Here is a 20,581-nt window from a genome sequence, read left to right as displayed (position 1 = left end):
GAAAAAGTAAAATTTGTTTAGCAAACAGAGGGGACGGTACAGATAACTTCTAACATGTATAGAGGCTTTGTAGCTACTCTATATGCTCCCTAGGAATTTACTGTTTAGCTTCTAATATATTCAAATTGTAAATAACTCTTTTGGGCACTAATTAGATCCTCTTTCCCATTCCAGCCCCCACCCAGGGGAACTGAGAGTTAGGAATAGAAAATGGAGGTGAAACAGATGGCAGAAGAATAGAAGGCTTTGTGGTAAAGGCTTTGGGGGGGGTTGGAGGACATGGCAGGAAATAAATTGAGCCCTTCAAATTGGATGTCCTCTCTAAAGAAGGGAAGTTGCTGAGATGCATGTAAGACAAGCTGATATGTGCACTGGCATCAGGTAGTCATGGAAAGAGCTAAAAAGGAATTTCAGAAATACTTAACTATACTAGATATGTTCATTATGAACAACCAAAGATCTTTTCAACTCAGTTATTCAAGTACACTGAAACCAAGGCAGGAGTCGATAATTCTAAATTGTAGAATCAAATCAGCACTGGACATTGGTGAGACAATGAAACGCAAAATTCCTCTTAGTATACAGACAATAAAACAAAACAAATTTGTTAAGTACATCATGAAATCTATGGAGAAGGAGACCTGAAGTTTCTTGTAAATAAGAGGTGGTAGTAGAAAGTAATATTGTAACTTATATAAGAGTAACTAATATTCTTAATAGAAGTGTAATATATAAGAGTAAGTAATAATCTTAATTTAATATATGTTGTGTCATTGATATTACCTTTAGTATGTTGCCTTTATAGTTTTATTTTAATGAACATAAAATTTAGGGCTTTTTAACATTTCCTCCAAATTGTGATCTCCCTAGCACTTCTTTTTCTATAAGATTTTTAATATATCAATGTACTTTCTCTTTATGTGTAGATTTTCAAGAACTCTTGTAGTTAGTATGGGATTCCATCAACGAGTATTACATGTACCCTGTCCCAAGACATACCAATAGGTACAAACTCAGCCCCAATACTCACTTCCAATTTCTGAATTAATGATTTTCAACTGTTTCATGACTCAGTGGTAGATTACAAAATCAATTTAGTGGGTCACAACTACTATTTTAAAAACGGAAATAGAATTAGTAGAAATAAAAAAAAATTCCAGAATTAAGACAAGTCCATTTTCTTAGTCAGTTCTGGCTGCGGTAACAAACTACTGTAGACTGAGTGGCCTAAACAATAGACGTTTATTTCTCACAGTTCTGGAGGCTGGAAAGTCCAAGATCAAGGTGCCAGCCAGTTCATGTCTGGTGAGGGCCCTCTTCTTAGTGTGCAGATGTCTACCTTCTTGTTAAATCATCACATGGTGGGGAGAGAGAGAGAACTAGCTCTCTTGTCTCTTCTTAGAAGGGCACTAATCCCACCATGAGGACTCCACAGCATGATCTAAACCTAATTACCTTCATTGGCTGTACCTCCAATTACCATCACATAGATCACATGGAGGTGAAGTTAGGATTTCAACATACTAATTTTTGTGGGACAGAAATATGCAGTCCATAACACATATAATAGAAGTAAGGTTTATTTCATGGAACTTAGATTTGTTTTATACTTATGTATAAAGATATTTATGTAAGTGTGTTTACATCATGGTATAAAATGCATTTCTTATTTTGGTTGTGGTCAAAAAACTTTAAGAAACACTGACCTAAATGAAGTCAGATCACTATACCGTATTGACGTAGTTGATATTGATTGCTAATTCTTGATGCTATTTTTCAGAATAAGGAATCAAAAGAAGAGCAAGTGTAAGTATTAGTTTATTTAATTTTTGAATTTTTCTTAGTACTTTGAAAGTATGCCTTGCCATTATGACACAGCCTTGTCTTGGGAAGTAGTCTCACTAAGAGAAGAAGGGACAGGTCCTTGTCTTAATAAGTTGTCACCTTTTTAGAGAAAGCAACAAAAAGTTAAAGTCTCATTTATTTTGGGAGAATAGAATCTCCCACCATTTTTCTATAAGGCTACTCAAGAGTCATCCAATGCTAACTGCTTTATTCAAGGACTAATTTGGGTCCAGCATAAAATCTTTTAAAATAAATCCTAAATTATGGTTAGCCAAGTCTAGATTAAATAAGACAACCTTAAAGAAGAGATCATTGTTTGTTCCAGTGGTGCCCTTACAAAAGAGTTGTTTGGTTTGTTTAGTTAACCTGAGGTGGTGTTTTTTTTTTATCCCAATTGTTGAGTGAATTTTGAACCTTTCCTAGAAATCATTTAATGTCTAAAGATCACTGTGAGCTATATTATACAACCATATGTTTGATGATAGTGTGGTAGAGGAAGGAAGCAGGGGAGACATTCCATGAAGGGGTCGTTATATCCATCAAAAAGTTTGTTAACTGAAAATTACTAACTTTAGAGAACTCATTGTAAGGACATAAATTAATATATCTTTAAAATGGTAACAAGAACATATTTTGTTAATGGTAACGCCATTACGTGTATTTAGTATTTTCTCATTGATAATGGATATGGTTTACTTGGTAAGTAAATAGTTCATCATCCAAGATGGGTTTTCACTTTCCCTGTCAACAAGTTGAGCCACCAGAGCAGTAGTTTTTTGGTTTTTCTTTTTTTTCAGGCTATGTCTAGATGCCATAAAAGTAACTTACTAAAGAATGAAACAGTGTCATCAATCATTTTGCTCATTTTGCTTACAGTGTAGACCAAACCTGGATGATCATCAGATCGCCCAAGGAGCTTTGCTTTTAAATGAGAATTTTCAAATATACACAAAAGTGAAGAGAATAATATATCTACAGTAGTATATATGCGTATCATCCTGATTCAACATTTATCACTATTTTTCCACATTTGCTTCAATCTAACCTTAACATTTGTTCTGTGTTGAAATGTTTGCAATCCCAAATATCATGTAATTTTACCTTTACATGCTTCAGTTTGCATCTTTTAGTAATATGAACATTTTCCTATATTATCACAATGCTATTATTATACTTTAAAAATTTAGAAATAATCTGGAGCTTTTCAAAAATACAAATCATATTTTTACAGTTGTTGAGGTGTCTGGAATAATGTAATTTTTAGAAAGCTCTTCAGGTAATTTGGAAACTGAAAGAATAGTAGCATGCCTTTCAATTTTAGACATAGGTATAAAAATGGGTTAATTGCCATTGTACATGCAGTATTTTCATTCTTTTTTCAATGGTTCCTAGTTAATGAAATCCATGTTGTCACTACAGTGTTTTTAAAGTCCTATTGCAAAAGAAACTTCCATTTTAAAATCTACTTTATGTTGCTATTTGTAGTCCTCTATTTAAATGTATACTGGACCTAAGCACTGAAGTTGATTAAACCAACTTACCTCTCAAGAATGTTGTGATGTTGAAATAATATAGCAGATGTGGAAATGCTTGTCAGTATTTCCCAAAGTATTGTTTCCCAAAGTAACTGATGTTAATAATTATAATTTGACAAGTGAACTATGGTCTCATAATTCCTGAAAACACTGGGATGAACAGAATAGGTACCTCGATTGAGTGCCATCTCAAATATACTAAAATTCATTGTGAATCTTCAAGAGAAATACACAGCATGATCACTGTCCAAACTTTCTTTGACTATGAGCCCTTCTGAATCTGAGCATCTCATGAGACCAGTACAGTATTAATTTGGGAAACAATGGCTTAGATGAAAAGAACTACACAATTATAAAAGATCACCTTATGTCACCACTATAGCCCAAAAATGGTAGGAAAGGAAGAGCAGTTGAAGAAAGAGCCAGTAAATCTACACCCAGTCAGTAGATTTATGAAAGATGATGCAAGTGATGTTCAGGAAGATTCTGCTACTGAAGACAAGTTCTATAGCCTGGATGAATTGCATATTCTGGACATGATAGAGCAGGTAAGCCTGATTGGAGATGGTACAGCCCTGCCTTCCTTCTTCCAGAAACTATTGTTAACCTTTGTTTTCCCCATGACTCTTGAACAGCGTGTTAACCTGGTGGTTTATGGTGTGTTTGTGAGGAGACAGAAAAAATAGGAAAGGAAGGACAGAGGGATAGATGATGGAAAAATGAACCTTAGGAGCTGGAAACTTTGCACTTTACCTCTCAAGCCATTTCCTAGCTTTTTAACTGTTGGGCAGAGTTGATTACAAATGCATTCCTTACAAAAAGTTTTCAAATACCAGAAGAAAAAACCCCATGAAATCTTGGCATAATCCCATTGGATTAAATTTCATGAGAAAGATAGTTTTATAAAACAAAGTTATTCATTTTTTAAAATTAAACCTGGTTGTTACCATGAAATGTCTACAAGAAATGTTAACGTACAACAATTTTTTTCTTTGGTTCCTTTCCTGGTAGTAGTCACTGATGGGAATGACGTACCTATATGTGAAGGTACGTGTGAACATGGTTTAAGTGCTCAATAGAGCACTTAATCAGACAAAGCATATGAAAGTTTCTTTTTTGAGAAACCAGTTGCTTTACCTACCCGTGAGAATTCTATCCTGTGGTAATTTTATGGTAACCTGTTCCATGGTTTAAGTATAATAATATATGATGTGTAGGAATATTGATTGTCTCAGGGTACGGTTAGTACAGTGATTCCCTGACTGATAGTACAACACTCATGTAACTGTCATACCTTTGTTTTCTCCTTTCCAGTTATGATGTTAGAATATGTATATTTTAACTGAAATAGCGTATTCTGAGCTTTGGGTATCACACTAAAGTTTAAATGTAGGGTCTTTGGTTTTCGTTCAATAGTCATGAGAACTGTGAGAATTCAAAAATAGGATCAAAATGTCACAGGTCTTTTGAAAAATGTTTATTCATTCATTTATTCAAAAAACATTTAGCACCTGCTTTGTGTCAAGAGCTATTCTAAGATATGGTCCCTGTGATCATAGTGTTTACAATCCAGTGGAGAAGTCAAATATTAAACTAAGGTGATAATTACCAAAATAATAATTAAATGCTTGAGCTAATTAAGACTGCCTGAGTTAGAATTCAGCCTCCTCCACTTACTGTCTTTGTGACCTTGGGCATGTTACTCAGTTTTATCATCTCTAAAATGGGAATAATGAGTTCCTCCTCATATGGTTCTTATGACAATAAAAGCATTCCAAAAGAAGCAGCTTAAAAACTGGTAAGCATGCAGGTAATATTGTTCATAGGTAGTAGTAGACAAGTAACTATGGTATTGTTTAGTGAATGCTGTAACTGGGGAGAGGCAGATTCATCTAAACTAATCAGGAAGTGATATTTGCATTGAGACCTATAAAGCATGAGTAGGAATTAAATGGCAATTTATAAATCTCCTTTAAATAACTAAAATATTAGAGCTTTTTTTAGAGGAAAATAAAGTATGCATATTCCATTTGCTCAATAGGGCTCAACCAGCAAGGTGACTGCAGAATATGGAGAAACTGAGAAGGAAAAGCTTGCTCGACAACGGCAACTTTATAAATTGCACTATCAGTGTGAAGTAAGTACTTTTGCCATTAGATCTGAGGTGAGTCAGAGGTAGTTCAAATGTTAAACTTAATCATATTTTCTTTTTTTAAAGGTAATTTTTACCTTTCAATTTCTTGTGATTTAAAACAGAATTACTGAAGTTATATTTTTCATTGATCAGGATTTCAAAAGACAATTGAAAACAGTGACTTTTCGATGGCAAGAAAACCAAATGCAGATTAAAAAGAAAGACAAAATCATTGCATCTCTTAACCAACAAGTGGCTTTTGGAATCAATAAGGTTTCCAAGTAAGTGCAAATCTATTGATAACAGGAAATTCTGGGTGTGCTCCGTAATGAACACTATCTTTAAAAGATAATCCCTGTGTAACCACTAGGTGGCATTGTGACTGCACGTCAAGAACTGCGAACCACAGGCCTTCACTTTGCTTAAAAACCAACTGTATTTTTTTTTTTTTTTTTAAGATTTTATTTTTTCCTTTTTCTCCCCAAAGCCCCCCCCCCGGTACATAGTTGTGTATTCTTCGTTGTGGGTTCTTCTAGTTGTGGCATGTGGGACGCTGCCTCAGCGTGGTCTGATGAGCAGTGCCATGTCCGCGCCCAGGATTCGAACCAACGAAACACTGAGCCGCCTACAGCGGAGTGCGCGAACTTAACCACTCGGCCACGGGGCCAGGCCCAAACCAACTGTATTTTTGACTTGACAGCTGGATTAAGAAATAACCAACTGTTCACTCTATATATTAAGCTTTTCATGTATTGGCTGAACAAGTGTGAAGATAATAGAATTACATGAGAAAGCTAATTAACTTTCAGGTCATGACTCTAATCTGTGAAAATGTGATCAATGATTGGCTGTTTCTTTACAGCTTATGATGAGTACATTTCTCAAAGACACCATGGAATCACTTGCATGCTTTTTAATGTTGGTCTCTCAGAGTATTTGTGTTCTAAGCCTAAGAGATTGAAAAGAAATCAAATTTCTGGAGACTCTTCCCACCCTTACCATTCTCATTTTACTTACAACCTTAAGTATTAAATGCCTAAGACTAAAAATTCTGATTTAATAGGGGAAAAAAAAGTGTCCTGCTTTATTCTCTTTGTACAAATCACTGCCTTCAACTAGTACCAGATGAAATAGTAATATAATTTGTAACACATTATTTTCTTTTTAAAGATTTTATTTTTTTCCTTTTCCTCCCCAAAGCCCCCCAGTACATGGTTGTATATTCTTAGTTGTGGGTCCTTCTAGTTGTGGCATGTGGGACGCCTCCTCAGCGTGGCTGGATGAGTGGTGCCATGTCCGCGCCCAGGATTTGAACCGACAAAACACTGGACCGCCTGCAGCGGAGCAGGCGAACTTAACCACTCAGCCACTGGGCCGGCCCCTGTAACACATTATTTTAATAAACAGTAGTACCACAAGATACCACTCATCCATGAAGTCTAATTTGAAATCTATTGCAGTTCCTAGACTGCTAATAGGGAGAATAGACAAGTTCTAGGGAATATCTTAGTGTAAGGAGTCCAGGATACTAATTGTAAAATGGGAGAAATATTTGGCAAAGAGTTAGGCCTTAAATTTTCTCCCACATATCGTATTATCCAACCTGAAAGAGTTTTTAGGAAGAATTGGATGCCATAGCTCTGGAAACATAGTATCAGTTACAAAGACTTTCAGGCTTGTCCCTGCTGGAGTTAGAGAGATCCTTCAAGTTCAGAAGTAGGTGAGGACCTGAGATAGCTCAGGCAAACTAAGCTGGCTACAGTCACTTAAGAACCCACCCTTCAGGATTCATAACTTTGTTTTTTAGCCTGGAAGATAATGACCAAACCAGAAATATGTTATATGATATCAGAGATCAGAAGAGTAATGCCATCCATGCCAATGAGCTGCCTCTCTCCTTCACCCTCTGAGTCTATCCCTCCCCAACTCTGAGAGCTGACCCAGGCACCCTTGTATGTTTGAGACTACAAACAGACCACTTCAGAAAACGCATATGTCTTCACACAATGACTATTCAGGGTTCACCCTTCACCAGATATTAATCAAGTGCTTAATGTGTGCAAAGAATTATGTAAGGCACATGGAAGATACCAAGGTGTGTCAGATGTTGACTGTGAGCTAATGGAGAGTGTAGATTAATATGAGGGGATTAAAATTACACATAACAGAGCGACTCCCAGTTCCATCAAGATGTAATAGCTCCAGGCAAGCCTCCCTTCTTAGAACTAAAACACCCTAGATATAACACAACAAACAAACATAGGAAGACTCTGAAAGGTGGAAGAAGAAAGTAGACTGTGTAGAGACCTTGGGATTGAGGAATGATAGACAGTGATTTTCCTTATTGCCTCCCACATATCCCAGACAGGGTGCTGCAGAAATCTCTAACCTAGAATTGCCAGTGGGCACAGGGCAAAAAATCTCCAAGAAAAGCCTGTTCCCTCTAGCCAAAGGATCAGGAAAAGGAAGATATGACAACAGAAAACCTCTTTGGACTACCCACTGACTCCAGCCAAACACTGATGGCCCCACACCACCCCTTGAAGCAGGTAGGGCACTCTGACAAAGGCAGATGGCAGAAATCAGATTCCCCTGCTGGGGTAGCAGTACTGAGCAGGCAGCTGATCTTCCTTTCCCCACCAGCCAGAAGCAGGTAGTACTTCAGTTTCTCTGCCAGGATAGCTTCAGTGTGGTTCAACTGGGAGCTAAGCCTTTACCTCTACCCCACATTAGTGAGACTTAACAAAGTGATCTGAGGTGAGCTAGTCAGTACTAGCTTTCATCCATGCTCTCCTCAGAGGGAGCTGAGTCTCCACCACTGGGGCTAGTTGGCACTCATTTTTTCCCTGTCTCCCCAGTTGGTGCCAGAGGGCCAAACAGGGAGCTCTTGCACCTCTCCACCCTACAGCAACAAGGTAGTGTGAGTCAGCCCTTCTGTATTTCACTTGAAGTAGGAAAAGATTGATACCAGTAGACTGCATATGCATATTGTAATACCTAGTGCAACCACTAAGAAAGCTGCACAAAGAAATTTACTCAAAAACACTATAAATAAGTCAATAATGGAATCTTAAAAGATGTTCAAATAACCTTCAAGAAGATAAGAGAATCAGAGAAAACAAACAGAAAGCAAATAATAAAATGACAGACTTACGCCCTAACATATCAATAATTACCTTAAATGTAAATGGTCTAAATATGCCAATTAAAAGAAAGAGACTGGCAGAGTGGATTTTAAAAACAAAACAAAAAAATGAGATTCAATAATAGCCTGTTTACAAGAAACTTCAGTTTCAACAACAAAGGTAGGTTGAAAGTAAAAGGATAGTAAAAGATATACCAAGCAAACATTAATCAAAAAAAGCAGGAGTGGCTATATTAATATCAGATACAATGGACTTCAGAGCAAAGAAAACTACTGGAGATAAAGAAGCACATTTCATTATAATAAAAGGATCAATCTAACAGGAAGACAAAAGAACCTAAAGGTGACAACAGAGACTCAAAATACATGAAGCAAAACTTGATAGAACTGAAAGGAGGAATAGAAAAGTGTATAATTATAGTAGGTGACTTCAACACTGTACTTGCAGGAGTTTACAGAACTACTAGACAAAATCCGCAAGGATATAGAAGACCTGTACAACACCATCAACCAGTCGGATCTGTTTGATATTTATAGAACACTCCACCAGGCGACAGCAGAATATGTATGCTTTCAAGTGCCCACAGTAAATAGGCCAAGATAGATCATATCATGGGCCATAAAACAAACCTCAATAAATTCAAAAGGATTGAAATCATGCAAAGCATATACTCAAAACACTTGGAAGCTATACAATACATTTCTAATTAATCCATGGGTCAAGGAAGAGGTCTCAAGGGAAATAAAAATACATGGAACCAAATTAATATGAAAATACAATATATCAAAATTTGTGGGACACAGCTAAAGCAGTTCTGGGATGATTTATAGCACTAAGTGTACACATTAGAAAAGGAGAAAAGTGTCAATTGAATAATAGAAGCTACCTCAAGAACCCAGAAAACAAAAAGCAAAATAACCCAAAACAAGCATAAGAAAACAGTAAAGATTAGAAATAATGAAATTGGAAACAGAAAAACGCTAGAGAACATCCATGAAACAAAGAGTTATTACTTTGAAAAGATCAATAAAATTGACAAACCTCTAGCAAAATTGACAAAAAAAGAGAAGACACAAATTGCCACCACCAGGATTAGAACACTGATGTCACTACCGGCCCTGCAGACATCAGAGAATTATGCTGCATGAAAAAAGCCTATCCCCAAAGCTTGTATACCATAGTCCCCCTATCTGCAGGGGATACAGTCCAAGACCCCAAGGGATGCCTGAAAATGTGGGTAGTACCTACCCAAAGAAAACGTGGATAATACGCACTGTTTTTTGGTATATCTACATATCTATGATAAAGTTTAATTTATAAATTAGGCACAGTAAGAGATTAACAACAACTAATAATAAAATAGGACAATTATAACAATATATGGTAATAAAAGTGGTCTTTTGAATGTTGTCTCTCTCAAAATATCGTATTGTACTGTACTCACCCTTTTTCTTGTGATGATGTGAGATGATAAAATGCCTCCGTGATGAGATGAAGGGAAGTGAATGATGTAGGCATTAGGACATAGGATTAGGCTACTATTGACCTGACAATAGGTCAGAAGGAAGATCATCTGTTTCTGGACCATGGTTGACCATGGGTAACTGAAACCTTGGATAAGGAGAGACTGCTGTGCTGTATGATTCCATTTCTATAACATTCTTGAAATGGCAAAATTTTGAAAATGATAAAGTAATAAAAATGGAAAACAGATTAGTGATCCCAAGGTTATAAGGAGGAGATGGGAGTGGGAGGGAAGTAGGTATGGGTTATAAAAGGGCAAAATGAGGGATCCTTGTGGTAATAAAAAACTAGTCTATATCTTGAACTGTATCACTGTCAACATTCTGGTTATTATATTATATTATCTTTTTCCAAGATGTTACCATTGGGGGAACGTGGGTAAAGGGTACGTGGGATCTGTCTGTTTTATTTCTTATACCTTTATGTGAATCTATGATTATCTCAAAAAGTTTAGCATCTTAAAAAAGTACAGATAAATAACTGTCAGATGGAGCTACACGTAATGGGGGTTTTGTAGGGTAAAAAGAGTACTTTTGATTGTTGTGATAAGCAAGAACTTCAATGAAGACATAGAATTGAACCTAGGCTAGGTAGGATGAGATGGGAGAAAAGACCAAGGGGATCCAGGCAGAGAGGAAAGCATGAACCTTGTGTGTGTTCTCATAAAAGTTTGTGAGCCTTTCTTTGTTTAATTGATCATGTCCCAAGAGTATGTGATAAAAGTATAAATATTCTTTACTTGTAAAATGTTGATTTCTTTCATCTTAGAATATGGTGTTTATTAGGAAGCAAAAAAAAACCTTTCTTCTTTGGCCTAATTCAATGCCAGTCCTACAGTAAGTGTTTGGTAAACATTTGTTGTTAATAATTGCAGTGTTAACAAAGAAGATTTATATAAAAGTGACATATTTTGCACAAATTACAATAGCCTCTTAATAAATGTTAAGAAACTGCTGTCAATAAAATCCATGTAATAAACTTGATAGCCAGCCAGATTAAGCTTGAGAACTTTAGATCTTTTAGAAAAGAAAATCTCATCCCACCCTATCATGTAACTCACGAGAAAAAGACGACTGAGAGAAGTTCATTTCTTGAACATAAAAAAGTTGGTTCATATCTGAGCTGGATGATAGGAACTATGCCTATCTTATCTTCTGTTATTTAAGAATCCAGGTTCTGAACTCCCCACCAGTTCTGCCAACTTTTCTCGCCCACTCTAAACTTGAGCTGGGTAAAACATTGAAGTAATAGAAGTACACAAAGGAAAGGAAGATGTCAACCTTAGAAATCTTACTACTTTTCAGCTCTCTACATACTCCTGTATACTATAGTAACAGAGATTGCATTTCTTATTCTTTACCTGGGAACATGATCTCCTTAATATACAAAGAGACCTGGCTTCTTTTCATTGCATTTTCAGTCCAATAGAACATTGATTGTAAGTTTAAAGGTGAGTGGGTAGTCTCTGAAATTGGATAGTGAGCTGTCCACACGTTTGAAGTCATTGTTTAAGGTTTTATCATTCCAATAATTTCTATTAACCAAAACTCCTCTGTATCCCAATTATTTGAACATATCAGAGACTTCAAGAGAAATGTGCTTTTGCTGTAAATCTCTTCATTTTGAAGCAAATTAACAGGTTAATGTAAAAGCTTAGTTATGAAGAGAAATACAGCAGCATGAGGGAGGAACATCAAAAGTGGTATGTGAATGAATATATGTTGACCAAAAAGTATTACTTTGCATTTCTCGTAAGAGCTTCTTGCATATTATTTTTAAGCTAATCCCAGGTTATGTTTTCTGATTTATAGAAATTTTAACCCAATCTTCTCATGATTAGGGCATGTGAATGATTCCCCAGTTATAATTTATAGTTTTAATTAAAATTCTTGTTGGCACACAGCCTCATTACTTCTGTATTTAAGGTCTGATTTCTTTCACACATTGTCTTCAATAATTTGCATGACTTAATTTGGTATCTCTTTAAGGAACTTAAACTTCTCAATTCCACACAAGCCTAGAAAATCAGAAGATACCATTTCTCTGTTTTCTAATGGGTAAACTTACAAAGAGCTAAAAACATTTTTCTGATTCATTGAGCTGGGGGTACAAGATAAGATAACTCTTCTCTTTGGCTTTCTAATTTACGTGTTAGAATTTAGTTCTTTCTTTGGGAAGTCAGTAAGTCAGACGTGAGAAAGAAAAAACATAAATTTTAGAAGGACTAAGTATAGGAGTCCAGTTATTGTCAGGCTCAAGATTTGTGGCCCAAAACACACATACTTAGTCCCTCCTCAACTACAAGTAGTGCCGTTCTGACTATATTAATGACAAATAATTTCTAATGTTTTATAACTTTCTTCTTTTCTTAGATTACAGCGTCAGAGTCATGCTAAAGATAATGAAATCAAGAACCTTAAAGAGCAACTTTCCATGAAGAGGTACAAACAGCTGTTGTTTTGGTTCAGAGCACCCTCTTGAAACTGTGTATTCCACTCAGCTTGTTCTGGCTAGTGTAGCCATGTAATTTATCATCCAAACTGGGGTACTTTTGAGCATGAAATTGAGCAGTATTATTAACTATGCTGGGACAGTAGATATAAACTGGAAGTGTCCTAGGCAAATTGGGTGATATGTTCATCTTAGCTCTGGCCCTAGAAAGCTACTGCGAGAGATTAGGTCAGCAAATTTATGGTCCCCCAACAAACCACTGTCAGGGACTAGAGCTTATGAGTTCTTATCTTTTTACCCTGATCAGTACTACCAGGTGTGACTGCTTTATGAAACTGACTAAGTTTTATTCTGATTCTCACACGTTTTTCCCTGTAGGTAATTTCTTTATAATAGCTTTTTTGAGATCTAATTCATATAGCGTAAAATTCACCCTGTTAAAGTATACAGTTCATTGGTTTTTAGTATATTCATGGAGGTGTACAACCATCACCACTATCTAATTCCAGAACATTTTTATCACCCTAAAAAGAAACCCTGGATCCATTAAAAGTCACTCCTCATTCTACCCTTCCACAGCTTCTGTCAACCTCTAATCTATTTTTTTCTCTCTGGATTTGCCTATTCTGGACATTTCATATAATTGGAATCTTATAATGTGGCCTTTTGTGATTTACTTCTTCCACTAAGTTAATGTTTTCAAGATTCATCCATGCTGTAGCGTGTATCAATATTCATCCCTTTTTATGGATAAATAATATTCCATTGTATGGGTATACCATATTCTTTTTTACCTTTATATCAGTTGTTGGACATTTCATTTGTTTCCATTTTTTAGCTATTATTAATGCTGTTATGAACTTTAATATACAAATTTTTGTGTGGACATGTTTTCAATCCTCTTGGGTGTATACCTCAGAGTGAAATTGCAGAGATTTTGCAGTAAACTCTGTGTTTAACTTTTTGAGGAACTGCCAAAATGTTTCCCAAATGACTGCACCATTTTACCATCCCACCAAGAATGGATGAAGGTCCTGATTTCTCCATACCCTCACCAATACTTGTTAGATTATCTGTCTTCATTTTACCCATTGTAGTAGATGTGAAGTGGTATATCATTATGGTTTTGATTTGCATTTTCCTAATGATTATTTATATTGAGCATCTTTTCACGTGCTAATTGGCCATATACATAAATGTATCTACTTGGAGAAATGTCTATTCAAATCCTTTGGCCATTTTGTAAATTGGGTTGTCTTTTATTATGACGTTTTAAGAGTTCTTTGTATGTGCTGGATACAAGTACTTATCAGATACATGGTTTGCAAATATTTTCTCCCTTCTGTGGGTTGTCATCTTACTTTCTTGATGATGTTCTTTGAAGTACAGAGGTTTTTAGTTTTGATGAAGTCCAGTTTATCTATTTTTTCTCTTGTTCTTGTAGGCAAATTTTGAACAATTATATAATGGCATAATAATTCCTCTTGGTGGAGTTAATGTATCTCCTTGAATATTTTATGATTTTTTTTCCCCTCAAAACATGATGGCCTTAATGGTATTAATAATATATTATTTTATCAAGCTTCTCATCAGTGTTTGTCAGGTACTCAAGCATCCAGATGTTTCTAATAATAAAACATTGAGGATAGACTTTGTGAAAGTCCCTATTACAATGTTATATTTCCAATTAATTGTTTTCATTAAAAACATAATTTGGTTTGTATGCTCTCGAGTTCTGGGGCTCAAGTGTAGGAAGCTGAAATGAGGTAGGAAAAAGAGAAACCTTATCAGTAGCCACTTTCCATAATGTCCTTCATAAATAATGTCCTTATCATTGTCTCCTTCCTACCCTCCTTCTCAAGCTATGGGATTTGTTTTCATTCTAAGGTGTTGAATGTGAGATAACCAGTAAAAAAATTTTAACGCAATTAACCTAACTTTATTACAGGGATAATAAAAACCTTTGTGGTTGCTATTGCTGGGTTACAAAAAGGCTTATAGGAACTTTATTGTGTGTAAAATGTATTAATAATGATAATAGCTAACATTTATTTAATACTTAGTATGTGCCAAACACAACGTGCTTTAAGTATGTTATCTGAGTGAATTTTTACAACAGCTCTTTGAGGTAAGTAATACAATTTTCTCCATTTTTACATGTGAGGAAACTGAGATATAGAGAAGTAACTTGCCCAGACTTTCACATTTAGTAAATTATGTAGCTCAGATTCATCCTCAGACAACTTGATTTCCGAACCACATTTTAAATCATAATCTCTATATTAACAGCCTTAACACTGCTACTGTCGATAATAATGGGTAACAGTAAGGGTTAAGTAGTGTCTTCTCTTGCTTTTGTATGCTGTGTACTTTTACAAGAAATCCTTTCCTATTCATTCAATAGCTTGTGTCTTTCTTCCTCTTGAATAAGGTGAAAAAGTCTGTCCTTTCTGCAATGTTGCTGACTCTTTAATAATCATGTGTTTCAGGTCTCAGTGGGAGATGGAGAAGCATAATCTGGAAAGCACAATTAAAACATACCTAAACAAACTGAATGCAGAAACTAGCAGAGCTTTAACGGCTGAGGTAAAAAAAAAAAAGAGAGAGAGATGGGGTTGGGAGGGAAGTTTTCCTTGTGTACCAGTATACAAAAGAATTGGAAAAAAAAACCCTGTTTTTTGAATAAACAGAAATAAGACATCTTAAGACTAACCAGAAAAAGCATGGCTCACACTCTTGTGCTTTTTCAATTCATTGGCATTTTGTATATGATAACTTTAGTGTTGATGATCTTAGGTTGTTTCCCCCAAATGACTCCAAGAAATTGGCCTGCTTCATTATGTACAGCAAATACAGACATCTTGGAAAAAGCTAAACTTCTAAGAATAACATTTCACTGCTGCCATAATATCCCCTTTCTTTGCTACTTCCTGAATAGATCTTCCAAAAACACATAACATACACCCCAATGTTAAAAACCAACTTACCGTCTAGATACCAGAAAGTCACCCAGTTTTATTTGTTAGCTTAGAACACCACAGCTAGCTTCTTTGAAACGAACGAAATATTATTGTGTTTGTAATTTTTATTTATAGATAACCAAACTTGATATACAATAAGATTCAAATTTCTGGAGAGCTCGCGACAGTTAACATTACAAACCTTCCCACCTCTGTAATGGGTAAGCTCTGTTCTCTAGCAGAGTAAACAGGAATCAGGAGGTCAACAATCAAGCATGATATCTGAACCAAAAATCCCTGGAGAGTAAAGTGTTGGAGTGTTAGCTTTAACCAAAATGAAAGCTCAGAATAGCTTAAGAACTCAAGTTTGTATATTTTGTTTTCACTACTTCTAGTCAGAAAGTTTCTTTCTACTTTTATTATTAATTTTATAAACACTTAATACTGTCCAAGAGTTTAATAAGCTATTTTCAGTGAATATTGAGTGATTAGAAGGAAGACACAGAGGCCTAATGACCATGCATCAGTAATGGTATGGAAGGTATTCCTGCCATGGGAGAGACTTTGGACTGGATGACCTCCTGACCTGGATTCACAGTGCATGCAGGACTAGATGGTCCTGTATGGTCTGAGTATTTTCTTACCTCTTCATCAATTAACAAAAAACAAATAGCAGGACTTTTGAGTGTTGTTAAACTTTGCTGCATACTAGAGTTACCTGAGAGTTTTTTAAAATTCCATTACCCAGATTGCATTTGGTATCAATTAAATTAGAATCTCTGAGACCAAGGCATCATTTTTTAGTTTGTGAGATGATTCCAGTGTATGTGCAGGTTTGAAAACTAATGTTCTAGAATGTTTACCAACCCAGTAACCATTGAATGCAAAAATTAGAATTGCAGAATTGGTCAAAAAACTTTTTATAGCATATCATGGATCGTCAAGAAGCTCAGGTACTGTTGAAGAGATTGAAGAATAGCTTAAAATTTACTTAAAATGATTGAGAAAATAATGTATTCATTTGTAAGAATACCTTCAACTTCTTTCCCTTTCTCTCAAAAATCTGTAGGTGTATTTCTTACAGTGTCGTAGAGATTTTGGTTTGCTTCATCTAGAGCAGACTGAGAAGGAGTGCCTCAGCCAGCTTGCCAGGGTGACTCACATGGCGGCAAGGTAACCTTGCCCTCCTCCTTAATGTGTCTCCATCTCAGAGATACTTGCAAATGGCTCCAAGGTTGAACATGATCTGTGATGTGTTTTATATACATTACATCAGAGTCCTTGGAGTGAATAAGTCTTTGTAGTCCTTGTTTTTTTAAACCTCAGAAGTCATTTAGTCACTTTGATGGTTTACTTTGTTGCTTCTGCTAGAGCCCTGAGAAGTCTCCTGAGTGCAGTAATGGCTGCTGACAGATTTTTCCCTTCCTCCACAGTGAAATAGATCAAGTCTCAGTCAGAGACATGAAGACCAGATATTTACAAAACAGGGTGGATTCTAAGTGGAAAACTTTTTTCTAATTGTTTTCTCTTTTAATGCTTGGTTTTAAATACCTTTGAAGTACACTGAGAGGAAAATCAGTATTAACACCTAAAATCATATGTTAAAGGCAGTCCTGTGCTGTAAACGAGTGCTTTTCAAATATTGGACAGATTGCATGAGCTTCTGCTTAAATTTATCATTTTATGGGGTATATGTTCAAACTTAATTAATTAAATAAGAATCTATGGGACCAAGGCATCATTATTTTTTAGTGATTACCATTTTAATGATCATCATTATTCTTCAATTCTAAAGAATCAGAGTCTCTAATGTTTAGCAAGATTCCCAGAATATACTGATGTGCATTCAGGTTGAGGAAGCACTGTTGTAAGTGATCAGTCTATCTTTGCTTGCTAGAGGGAGAAAGGGCGCTCTATGAATTAGAATATTATCCAGGTTTTTATGAGATGATCTCAATGATAACTTGATCTGCTCTTTTAAAGATGTGCTCGGTGATACTGGGGTGGGAATGTTATAACAAATAGAGCCTTTTGAAAGGACACATAAAATCTCTCTTTTAGAGATGGCAGACCCTAAACACCTCAAAGTTGTTCCTACTTCAGTCGTTTGATGGGTGTGTTTGGCAGAGCTGCTGTGTTTGTGCAATTTATGTATTGCATAGAGGCAGCAATCTAATTTATCCCTGCCGAAGAGGTACTTCTTTCTGATTTGCCTTCCCCTAGGGAATATCTTTTTCTAATTTGCAAAAGAGCCTGATAAGCCAACTGTGGCCCTGGGAGGTCAGGGATAATGTGAAGATAGTCGAAAACGTGCTTCCAAGATGAGTCAACATCTTTGAGAAGGCTCTTGCATTGGATGGCTAGGGCAATTTCCCTGTTTGGCCTTCTCTGCCTCCCTACTTCAATGGAGGGATTCTTATGCAAATTTTTTATAATATGTCCTAAAACTATTGCCAAGATAGGAAAAAAAACTCGGTGTTCTTGAAGCAAAGGTTATATTTGCTCTTGAGAAACGAAATCTTACATATTCCTAGCCTTTGTTATTCTTAATAACAAGCCTTTCCATACAACTTTGTGCCCATTTAAGGTAATTATTGGTGATGGAGGTAATTTTGTTGTTGTTTTATGTTAGTTATATATATGCTGGAGAACATAATGGAAATTTTTGGAAACCTAAGTGGTATATAAAAAGAACTGTCTCTTGTGTCTCCTTTTCTACACTAGCAACTTAGAATCACTTCAATTAAAGGCTGCAGTAGATAGTTGGAATGCGATTGTGACGGATGTTAGAAACAAGATTGCATTCCTCAGGGTAAGTCGTGAAGTTTGTTTAGAGTAAATTGACTGAATGTAGGTGGTATACACTTAAAGAAAACATCTAACATTAAAAACAATTACTAGACAAATTTAAGGAAGAACTTTTTTTTCATTTCAGTTATTAAAGGTTATGCCTTTTTGAGGTTTGAGATTGATTACTTCCATGAAATTGGTTGTAGATAGCATCCTGGACTCATTGATGTGCTTTTTTAGGTCCTCATTACAGTAAATGGTAAACTGAAAAATTGTGCCTCACACTAATTTTCCTAGAATTCCAAAGCTAACTCTGCTCCAATCATAAATAAATGTCTTAACTTGGTCTGAGTAATTATGTGTTTAGAGAGTTAAAAGGAAAGTCATGGGTCAGCCCTGGTGGCCTAGTGGTTAAGTTTGGCATGCTCCACTTTGGCGGCCCGGGTTCAATTCCCAGGCACAGACTTACACCACTCGTCTGTCAGTGGCCATGCTGTGATAGTGGTTCACACACAAAATAGACGAAGACTGGCAACAGATGTTAGCTTAGGGCAAATATTCCTCAGCAAAAAAAATAAAAATAAGAAGATAAAAGGGAAGTCAAGTGGACCTATATTAGTTTTCAGTCTTAACTTTTTATATAATTATTCCATAATGCAAAATAAGTTCTTAATTATTGATTTCATAGCATTAGGACTGTGCTAAAGGTAATCTAAAAAGGTAACCCACTGAATATTTATTAATTTAATCATTTGGCTTTAGGATCTTTTTGTATTTATATCTTAAAGTTAATATATGGTATTGATTGTTTTATGATTTCACAACACTGCCAGCAAGACAATGACATTCAGTTGTGAAGAGCTACCTCAAAGCACTAACTACTCGTTGAGCTTTTTCCTTGGTTCTTGTTTGCTTGTTTCTCTCTCGGACTCTTTCTTACTCAGTCTTTAGGGATGCTTAGTATTTCTATTGGGTTTATCAAAGTTCTGGCCTCAAAGGAGTTGCCCCTTGTTCTCTTCCTTATTTTCTTCCATATGCATGTCCTCTGTGTGGAAGTTTCTAAATATTTTGTTTCTTCAGACTTTCTTTTCCAGCTCTTGTGGGTTGTTTACAAAATAATATAGTAAAGCCAAATGGGGACTGTGCGAAAAATTGTTGAAAGCATGTTGTTAAGCTTCAGGGATTGGAGTCTTTTGGCAGAATCGAAGACAATAAAACAAAGATAGATATGGAACTAGAGAAAGCTAGAGGTATAACTTTTGAGATGAACAAAATGTGGTAATTTAATAAGTATTCCCTAAAATTTCCCCTCCAGTTTTTAAAACGAACATTTGCAAGTAGTTAGCTCTTTGTTACACATACTTCCCCATATTTATCAGTCAATATATTACTTACAGCTTCTTGAATCTTTAGACTCTATTTGCTTTATATCAGTGGTTCCTATTTGGGGGCTGAAAATCATGGCAATGCTGAGGAATTATCACAAGGATCTATGAATTATGTGTCTCTATCTTACCAATCAACAAGCACTTCTAAAAATACAACTATTTACATTTGGGGATAGTAGTCTCTAGAATTGTTTTTATATTATTTCTTACATAATAGGTTAGTAATCACTATTCTATGTTGTATTATTCAAAACCACATCAAGCATTCCTATATGATATTTCTTTGAAGTTGATTTTGCTCTAAAATATTGTTTCTCTTCTTCTACTAGACACAGTACAATGAACAAATTAACAAAGTGAAGCAAGGGTTTGCCTTGAGTACCTTGCCTCCAATCCAGCTTCCTCCACCACCACCCAGTCCTGAGATACTGGTAAGAAATAAGACATTTTGAAAAATTGCCATCTTTGTCTTGTTAAAATGGTGAGGGCTATAAAACACTGAATATGCAGTTATGTTTAATGTGTGTTCAAAATGGAATAGGCACATGTTGTGCATACTGTTTGTAATTATGTCCCTTCCTGCTATATCATCTGTATTATGGACAGTATTATTCTAGGTTTAGGACAGTATCATACCCAACTACCCTAATAAGGAATGGGTTATGTAGATGACAGAGAAATGCCAAAGATTCCGTGTAGTCCCACAGGAAGTAACACATATTCTTGGTAGGATTTCTAGAAACCCTGTGTCTTCTTCCTATATTCAAACTACTGCCTATAGGTTGTAGTTTAACTCTCCCATGACTAT

The 20,581-nt window shown here is 35.7% G+C and overlaps 1 protein-coding gene across 29 annotated transcripts in view; it reads left to right on the top strand.

The window, feature by feature from the left end:
- The window catches only part of DZIP3 (DAZ interacting zinc finger protein 3), a 101,822-nt gene that overhangs the window by 62,710 nt on the left and 18,531 nt on the right, over nucleotides 1-20,581 (top strand). For all 29 annotated transcript variants that reach the window (XM_070582792.1, XM_070582780.1, XM_070582772.1 and 26 more), the window contains 9 exons: nucleotides 1,781-1,806; nucleotides 3,763-3,928; nucleotides 5,422-5,517; nucleotides 5,668-5,795; nucleotides 12,557-12,625; nucleotides 15,125-15,221; nucleotides 16,665-16,768; nucleotides 18,320-18,407; nucleotides 20,103-20,204. In XM_070582792.1, the coding sequence (XP_070438893.1) occupies nucleotides 1,781-1,806; nucleotides 3,763-3,928; nucleotides 5,422-5,517; nucleotides 5,668-5,795; nucleotides 12,557-12,625; nucleotides 15,125-15,221; nucleotides 16,665-16,768; nucleotides 18,320-18,407; nucleotides 20,103-20,204 (876 nt within the window). The remainder of the gene's footprint in view (nucleotides 1-1,780; nucleotides 1,807-3,762; nucleotides 3,929-5,421; nucleotides 5,518-5,667; nucleotides 5,796-12,556; nucleotides 12,626-15,124; nucleotides 15,222-16,664; nucleotides 16,769-18,319; nucleotides 18,408-20,102; nucleotides 20,205-20,581) is intronic.

Source organism: Equus przewalskii, chromosome 18, assembly GCF_037783145.1.
Source record: "Equus przewalskii isolate Varuska chromosome 18, EquPr2, whole genome shotgun sequence".
In the NCBI taxonomy this organism is placed as follows: Eukaryota; Metazoa; Chordata; class Mammalia; order Perissodactyla; family Equidae; genus Equus; species Equus przewalskii.
Note: the sequence above shows the minus strand (reverse complement) of the source record. Positions and strands in the feature narration are given on the sequence as shown.